The sequence below is a fragment of the Nicotiana tomentosiformis genome, chromosome 8 (assembly GCF_000390325.3).
Source record: "Nicotiana tomentosiformis chromosome 8, ASM39032v3, whole genome shotgun sequence".
NCBI classification, from domain to species: Eukaryota; Viridiplantae; Streptophyta; class Magnoliopsida; order Solanales; family Solanaceae; genus Nicotiana; species Nicotiana tomentosiformis.
Window position 1 is genome coordinate 78692393 of NC_090819.1, and position 9466 is coordinate 78701858.

Consider the following 9466-nt stretch of genomic DNA (forward strand, 5'->3'; position numbering starts at 1 on the left):
AACGCATCCACACACGGTGACAATGGCCTCGGATTCCACGGTAAAAACAAAAATGTGATTGTTCCAGGAGTCGAGGTGCCACAGGCTAATCTCGGGGGAGCATCGGTTGTCAAACCAGTCGATGTCAGTTCACACGTTACTCTAAACGCGGACCTAGGCACAAATCTCGATGGGAGTGTACGCAGGGAAGGCCGATCTAGTGGCCAGGGAACACAGGGCAGAGGAGACAAAGGAGTCAGTCTCCAAGTGATATTCGAGATGCTTCAGGCTCAGCAAGCCGCTATTGCGCAGTTACAAAATCAACATAGAGCTCCGAATAGGGTCGAGCCTGAAATTACTCGCCGTACCGAGCCAGTACCGGAAAGGTCGAATAGTAACAAATCGGGGACTGATCATGCGGTAATGAAAATGCTCGAGGAGCTCACCAAAAGAATTGAATCAGGAGAGAAGAAAATTGAAGCCAACGATAAAAAAGTGGAGACATACAACTCTCGAGTTGATCAGATACCGGGGGCACCGCCAATCTTGAAAGGAATGGATTCGAAGAAGTTTGTACAAAAGTCATCTCCTCCAAGTGCGGCTCCGAAGCCTATTCCAAAGAAGTTTCATATGCCAGACATACCCAAATATAATGGGACCATCGATCCCAACGAGCATGTTACTTCATATACATGCGCCATCAAGGATAACGATTTAGAAGATGATGAAATCGAATCTGTGCTGTTGAAAAAATTCGGAGAGACCCTTTCGAAGGGAGCAATGATTTGGTATCACAACCTGCCACCAAATTCCATCGACTCATTTTCCATGTTAGCAGATTCTTTCGTAAAGGCACATGCCGGGGCCATAAAGGTCACAACGAGGAAATCAGACCTTTTCAAGGTAAGAAAAAAGAATAATGAAATGCTGAGGAAGTTCGTGTCCCGATTTCAAATAGAACGCATGGAGTTGCCACCGGTCGCAGATGATTGGGCCGTTAAAGCTTTCACCCAAGTGTTGAACGAGAGGAGTTCGATAGCATCACGTCAGTTGAAACAAAATTTGATCGAGTATCCAGCTGTAACTTGGGCAGATGTGCACAATCGATATCAATCGAAGATCAAGGTCGAGGACAACCAATTAGGAGCCTCTTCCGGTTCAGTACATCCAAACAGGTCGACAGTTAAAAACCAGAGGGACATCGACAGGGAGCCAAGGTCAAACAGAGACCGATATCAACCATATACCGCAGATCGAAGGAACAATGGTTCAGGACGCAATTCCGCCCGGAAGAAGAAGTGATCGAGGACAGAATTCTCGGGGACTTATGAGTAAAAGTGGTTTTGACAAGTATGCCGATCCCACACAAGTACCTCGGTTATCGGAATATAACTTTAGCATTGATGCATCGGGCATTGTATCGGCAATTAAAAGGATCAGAGATACTAGGTGGTCCAGACCCATACAAACTGATCCTTCCCAAAGAAACCCAAATTTGATGTGCAAGTATCATGGCACGCATGATCACATGGCCGAGGATTGCAGGCAATTAAGGGAGGAGGTAGCTCGTCTATTCAATGAGGGCCACCTTCGAGAGTTCATCAGCGATAGAGCTAATAATCATTTCAGAGAAAGGGACACCAACAGGAAAAATGAACAGGAGGAACCCCAACATGTCATTCATATGATCGTCGGTGGGGTCAACATTCCACAAAGACCCATATTCAAACGCACTAAGGTATCAATCACTAGGGAAAAACGAACCCGAGATTATATGCCCGAAGTCACTTTATCATTCAACAACGAAGAAGCAGAAGGCATTTGTCAGCACCATAATGACGCTCTGGTAATTTCTATCTTATTAAATAAAGTTCAAGTTAAGTGTGTTTTAGTGGATCCATGTAGCTCAGCGAATATCATCCGATCGAGGGTTGAGGAGTAGCTCGGCCTATAAAATCAAATCATGCCCGCAGCTCGGGTCTTAAACGACTTCAATATGGCCATTGTAACAACTAAAGGGGAGATTATTCTACCGGTAAACGTGGATGGAACCATTCAATATACCAATTTCCACGTAATCGATGGCGACATGAGGTACAATTCCCTAATCGGAAGGTCTTGGATCCACAATATGAGGGCAGTCCCTTTTACTCTCCATCAAATGATGAAATTCCCGATGTCGGAAGGTGTAAAATAAGTATACGGGGAACAGCATGCTGCAAAGGAAATGTTTGCGGTCGATGAGGTAACACCGATATCGACATTATCAACCTCAGAAAGGTCGAGCATCAAAGGTAAACAAGAAGTCAAATAGCAATCACAGCCACCAGCCTTGACCGAATCGGGGAAGCAGGAGATAGAAGAAGAAGAGGAGGATTTTCTGACCCTTCGAACTTTTATTGTTCCCAAAGATTCTGACGCCACCAAATCAACAGTCGAAGAGCTGGAACGGGTTATATTGATCGAGTACCTACCCAAGCGAAAGGTATACCTGAGTACGGGATTAACAACCGAACTCAGAAAAAAGTTTATCCAATTTCTTATTGATAACATAGATTGTTTTGCTTGGTCCCATTTAGACATGACAGGGATCCCACCGGTGATAACGACACATCGGCTAAGCCTGGACCCTAGGTTCAAACTGGTGAAGAAGAAAAGAAAACCCCAGTCCGAGGTAAAGCACGCATTCATAAAGGATGAGGTAACTAAACTTCTCAAAATAGGGTCCATTCAGGAGGTGAAATATCCCAAATGGTTAGCCAATGTAGTTGTAGTCCCTAAAAAAGGGAACAAACATAGAATGTGGGTAGATTATAAGGATTTAAACAAGGCGTGACCTATATATTCTTTTCCACTGCCAAACATCGATCGCATGATCGATGCCATGGCTGGCCACGAGATCCTTACTTTTCTCGATGCCTATTCCGGGTACAATCAAATCCAAATGAACCCGGAGGACCGAGAAAAGACTTCATTTATCACCAAGTATGGAACATATTGTTATAATGTAATGCCCTTCGGGCTAAAAAATACAGGAGCTACTTACCAACGCCTAGTAAATAAAATGTTCGAAGAACAAATAGGTAAATCAATGGAAGTTTATATTGATGATATGCTAGTTAAGTCCCTGCACGCAGAGGACCATTTGGCTCATTTGCAGGAAACATTCGAGATTTTAAGGAAATACAACATGAAGCTCAACCCTGAGAAATATGCTTTCGGGGTCGGTTCAGGAAAGTTCCTTAGCTTCATGGTATCGAATTGGGGGATCGAGATCAATCCCGATAAAATCAAGGCCATCAAAGACATCACAGTCGTGGACAGTGTAAAAGCCGTGTAGAGGCTTGCTGGACGTATAGATGCCTTAGGCCGTTTTATTTCGAGGTCGTCGGATCGAAGCCACATATTTTTCTCTCTACTCAAAAAGAAGAACGATTTTGCCTGGACCTCGGAATGCCAATAAGCATTAGAGGAATTGAAGCGATACCTATCAAGCCCACCACTGCTTCACACTCCAAAGGCAGATGAGAAACTTTACTTGTACTTGGCAGTATCGAAAATCGCGATAAGTGGTATCCTAGTTCGAAAAGAGCAAGGTACGCAATTTCCCGTTTATTATGTAAGTCGAACCTTAGGAGAAACAGAAACTAGATATCCACACTTGGAAAAATTGGCACTTGCACTGATAAGCGCCTCTAGAAAGTTAAGACCATACTTTCAATGTCACCCCATATATGTATTAACCACTTACCCACTTCATAATATTTTGTACAAGCCGGAACTATCGGGCCGATTGGCCAAATGGTACGTCGAACTCAGTGGGTACGATATCGAATATCAACCCCGGACGGCCATCAAGTCTCAAATTTTAGCGGACTTCATGGCCGATTTCATGCCAACCCTCGTACCCGAAGTTGAAAAGGAACTCTTGTTAAAATTGGGTACATCATCGGGGGTATGGACCCTCTTTACAGACAGTGCTTCGAATGTGAAGGGGTCTGGGCTAGGCATCGTTTTGAAGCCGCCCACGGGTAGCACTATTAGGCAATCTATCAAAACTTCTAGGTTGACTAACAATGAGGCCGAGTACGAGGCCATGATTGTAGGTCTCGATCTAGCTAAAAGCTTGGGAGCAGAAGTCATTGAAGCCAAGTGTAACTCTTTACTGGTGGTAAACCAAGTAAACAAAACCTTCGAAGTTCGAGAGGATAGAATGCAAAGGTATTTGGACAAACTATAGGTAACTTTGCACCGTTTCAAGGAATGGACTTTACAGCATGTACCTCGAGAATAAAACAATGAGGCCAATGCACTTGCAAATTTGGGGTCATCGGTCGAGGAAGATGAGATCAGCTTGGGGACTGTCGTTCAACTCTCGAGATCCATGATCGAGGAAGGTCATGCCGAAATAAACTCTGCAAGCTTAACCTGGGATTGGAGGAATAAATATATTGAATACTTGAAGAACGGAAAACTCCCATCGGACCATAAAGAGTCGAGGGCCCTACAAACCAAAGCTGCTCGATTCATATTGGTTGAAGATAGAATATTATACAGAAGGACATTCAATGGACCATTGGCAGTATGCTTAGGACCAGGAAACACCGATTATGTTCTACGAGAGGTCCATCAAGGCACTTGTGGGAACCATTTTGGCGCCGAATCACTGATTCACAAAATCATTAGAGCAGGATACTACTGGGATAGCATGGAAAAAAGACACTAAGGAGTTTGTTCGAAAATGTGATAAATGTCAAAGGTTTGCACCAATGATCCATCAGCCCGAAGAACAACTTCATTCAGTCCTATCCCCATGGCCATTCATGAAATAGGGAATGGATATCGTCGGCCCTCTGTCATCGGCCCCAGGTAAAGCTAAGTTCATTTTATTTATGACTGACTATTTCTCTAAATGGGTTGAAGCACAGGCGTTCGAGAAAGTGAGAGAGAAAGAGGTTATAGACTTCATATGGGATCACATCGTATGTTGATTTGGGATACCCGCCGAAATAGTGTGCAATAATGAAAAATAATTTATCGGCAGCAAAGTGACAAAATTCCTCGAAGACCACAAAATAAAAAGGATATTATCAACGCTGTATCACCCTAGTGGGAACGGACAGGCCGAATTGACAAAAAGACTATTATTCAAATTAAAACCTAAAGAAAAGGTTGAACGATGCTAAGGGGAAATGGAGAGAAATTCTACCCGAAGTCCTTTGGGCATATCGAACAACATCAAAGTCCAGTACGGGGGCAAACCCGTTCTCCTTAGTATATGGCTCCGAAGCCTTGATTCCAGTCGAAGTCGGGGAACCCAGTGCTAGGTTTTGACATACAACAGAAGAGTCAAATCACGAGGCTATGAATACTAGCCTCGAATTATTGGATGAAAAATGAGAAGCCGCACTCGTTCAAATGGACGCATAAAAGTAACGAATCGAAAGATACTACAATAGGAGAACCAACCTTCGCCACTTCAGAGTCGGGGATTTAGTCCTGAGGAAAGTCACCATCAATACTCGAGATCATAATGAAGGGAAGCTCGGTCCAAATTAGGAGGGACCCTACCAAGTCCTCGACATCGTCGGAAAGGGATCCTATAAGCTCGGCACTATGGACGGCGAACAAATGCCAAATAATTGGAACATATCGCTTCTCAAACGGTATTATTGCTAAGGTATGACTTTATCCCCTTTTTTTCATTTATATATTCGATACTAACTCACTGTAGGTGTTCGATCGAAGACATCGAGACCTCAGTTTTTAAAGCACGTATTGCACTCTCTTTCCCTTAGATCAGTTTTTGTCCCAAGTGGGTTTTTTCGGCGAGGTTTTTAACGAGGCAATAATTATGTGCTACATGAGGACAATTAAACAGTATCCAAGGTTTCTTTACAATCAACCTCAAATACTGGGGGACATCACCCTCGAATGTTACACTTTCGAGGAAAATACTTCGTGTCAAAGGGTCCCGATAGAGAAACTTTGTAATGGGCCAAACGGTCGAATGAACCGTATCCGTATAGATTAGTCGAGCCCCGATGGAAAAACATGTACGCATGTATAAATTATACAAAGAAGCATTCTTTCTATATCAAACATCTTGTGTCTCAAAGAAAATTTTCTACTATACAAGCTTTATACTTATGATTTTGTGAGAAATGACTCAAGGGCCAAGTGCAAATATACCTCGTACACTCGGGGACTGCCGTCGACGATCGACATATTCTAGTAATCTAAACTCAAATTCATAAGACCTTAATGAGGCACCCCTCGATCTATAGGCCAAGGCCATCATTCTTGGGGACTAACGCTTCGAACAAGTTTGAAGTGTTATTGGGAAATAAGCCCAAGAGGCATACCCCAAAGGCTACGGCCAAATTAAATCGGCTCGGAGACGTCCGAATCCCGCAATAAAAATAGGCCTTCGAATTCTTTGAATAACCAGTTAAAAAAGGTTACCCTCGGCAAATAATCAAAAGGGCTTTGATAAAATCAACTCTCGAAAAACCTTAAGACGTATCAAATTATCTTAACACAAATGTTCTAAGTCACAAAAAGCAAAGGGATTTCAATCGACATCGAACCGTCAAAAAATCCAATGGGTAAAGAATACGTGTTAAGGCATAAAGAAATATTTTACTAAGTTTTCTAAGCTAAAAAGGGGAAAATAGCTATCTTTTAGAGGCCATATCGGCCCAATTTAAAGAGCCTAAGGGCCAATACACTTAGAGTTTGAGATTTTGTTCTCACTCAATTCGGACCTAAGGGTTCCACTATTCCGAGCTCAAATAAAACTGACTTGAATATAGCTCGAGGATTCATCATTATTTGATATAAAACCTTAAGGGGTCTATTACTCTGAGTTCGAAAATTACTCGGACTCGGCTATAAAAACAGTACAATTACGGCTTCGATCAAGCCATCCGAAATCAAAATTCCGAACATATTATTTAGCTCGGGGACTCTCCTAAGGGTTTGTTCTACTCTGAGTTCGAGCTATTGCTCACTCGATTATAGAGGCTACAGCAACCCGATTACAATAAAGTTTTCACAAGGCAAAAGCAAAATAGAATTTATCATAAATCAGAAATCGGAGACGAAACGGAAAGAAAAGGAATCTTTCATATATGCAAAGTATTTACAAAGACCACACATGGTCTTACACAAAAAACAAAAGGAAAAAAAAATCCTAAATGCCTAGTCCGCCTCGGGAGCCGCATCTTCGGGAGTTTCATCTTCATCTCCTCCGCTCTCGGATCGACTCGCAGAGTCTTCATCATCGGAAAGCAAAGCTCCGTCCTCGTCCTCCAAAACCTTCGCACTCTCGATATCAGCCGTGAGGTCGAAGCCACAAGCATGTACCTCCTCAAGAGTCTCTCTTCGAGACTGGTGCCTCACATGCTCGGCAACACGGAATAGTCTAACCTCAGCAACTTCAGAAATTTCCTTTGCCCAAGTGTTAGCGGCTTCACCGTCGGCTCGGTAGGAGGCCACGAGCGCCTCTGCCTTGGATGTGGCTCTTGCAAGCTCAGCGGCCAATCGAGTCTTGAGCTCTTCAACCTTCTGGGCTCGGGCCAAGTTCTCCCCCTTCACACTTTGGAGTTGACACTCAACCAAAGACAGTTGGGCCCGAACCGCATCTTTCTCCGAGGCGAGACGGTCCATGTTATGCTTCCACCCCAAAGTCTCTACATCTTTCATCTTGACCTCCTTACGAAGCTGCTCAACCAATGCGGACTTCTGCTGAACCTACAGGATCAAAGTGTTAGTCGCCAATATCAAGTTAATACATAACAAGCTCTCAAAAATTTACATTACCCATTCAATGAGCTCAGTCTGATCTTGATGAGCTCTTGTCAGCTCGGCTCGAATGCTCATCATCTCCTCTTCTTTTTACACATAGAGGAGTTTGAGGGCGTCTCTCTCCTCAGTAAACTTTTTGAGATCAGCCTCACATCGGGCCAGCTCAGCTCGGTATTTGGAGGACTCTTCTCGATGGAGCGCCGTAACCTATACAGAAAGGAAGGAAATCAGACTTAGAGAAATAAGAACAAACACAAGCATGGTAACATGGGCTAAAACTCACTTGGTTCAGAAGCCGCTGAGCCTCTTCAAAAATGAGTGATGCGTCCAGGTCGGGAACATCATCGACCCCCATGAAGTAGCCGCGAAATATATCATCCCCTTCGGGGGACGTCCCCACATCGGGGGTACTCATAGACCGGGCATCCCAAAACTGCCCCTCAGAATATGTGGGGACGGGCGGTGAATCATCAATGTTAATTGCCCCAAGCGAGTCACTCGAGGCATTCTCTTCTCTTTGAAGGGCCTCAGCACTAGACCCTTCGGGCACACCCGTCAGTTGCTCACCATGGCAGGAGGCATTATCAACACCCGATGACTCAGAGACTCTGCTCGGACCTTGCTCCGAGATCACCTCGGTCTGCGGGTGAACCTTCTCGACCGTCACCGGCTCAGCAGTTCTCGAAGCTTCAATGCCTCCCCTTTTTCGAGCCACCAGTAGGAAGTCAGCATCTTCTCCCTCCTCTTCTTCATCTCGTAGCATTTGGACTACATCGGCAGACAGAACAGCGGGATCAGTCTTCGACTTTCGAGCCCTACTTTTCCTGGGTTTCGGGGTATCTGGATGCGAGGCCCTTCTCCTTTTCTTGTCTTTGGTCGGCTTCGGGACCTCCTCTTCCCCGAGGGGAAGCGGCCTCATGACGACATTATCTCCAAGACATGTATGAGAAGAAATCAAGTTAAAAAAAGTATTTCACAGGAAAGCATCAAACACGGACAGGGGAACTTACCATGATTTTTGGCCTCCTATCGACCCTTGGCCAAATCACGACACGAGCGCTCAGCATACGAAAAGGTTGAAATCAGTCTTTGAACCCAACCTACAAGGTCCGGGACTGCACCAGGAAACCAGGGGGAGCTGCACCATAAAGAAGAATATAGATGAGAAGAGGTAAAGGAAACATAACAAGTAATCAAACGTTATCGGTGAGTTTCTACTTATGCTTCATGTTCCATTCTTCGGGGAATGGCATCTTCTCGGTGGGGATTAAGTCGGAGGTCCTAACTCGGACAAACCGGCCCATCCATCCTCGGTCCTTGTCCTCGTCTATGCTCGAGAAAAGCACCTTCGTGGCCCGACACTAAAGCCTTATCAGTCCACCCTGATAAAGACGGGGGCTGTATAGCCTAATGAGATGATCGAGGGTAAAAGACATCCCCTCGACCTTGCTTGAGAAGAATCTAAGCAAAATGACAATGCGCCAAAAAGAGGGGTAGCTCTGGCCTAAGGTTACCCAGTATTAGCGGCAGAAGTCGATTATGACAGGATCGACGGAACCTAGTGTGAAAGGGTAAGTATACACACTTAAGAACCCTTTCACATGAGTGGTGATGTCCTCCTCAGGGGTAGGAATCACCACCTCTTTATTCTCCCTGTGGCAGTATTTTTTCACCTGCT

General features: G+C 44.5%; 1 protein-coding gene across 1 annotated transcript; it reads right to left on the reverse strand.

Annotated features, from left to right (window-relative positions):
* Positions 1-7182: 7182 nt before the first annotated feature.
* Positions 7183-8707, reverse strand: LOC138897712 (uncharacterized). The gene is made up of 3 exons (XM_070183719.1): positions 8072-8707; positions 7885-7995; positions 7183-7734 (listed from the first exon to the last, which is right to left on the reverse strand). Exons 1-3 carry the CDS (start codon positions 8705-8707, stop codon positions 7183-7185), a joined length of 1299 nt encoding a protein of 432 aa, XP_070039820.1.
* Positions 8708-9466: the final 759 nt, after the last annotated feature.

Coding starts and splice junctions, on each gene's coding strand:
- LOC138897712 (XM_070183719.1), bottom strand. CDS start 8,707: ATGAGGCCGCTTCCCCTCGGGGAAGAGGAGGTCCCGAAGCCGACCAAA. Junction 7,996..8,071: donor CTCAGCGGCTTCTGAACCAA/GTGAGTTTTAGC, acceptor CTTTCTGTATAG/GTTACGGCGCTCCATCGAGA. Junction 7,735..7,884: donor ACGCCCTCAAACTCCTCTAT/GTGTAAAAAGAA, acceptor TTGATCCTGTAG/GTTCAGCAGAAGTCCGCATT.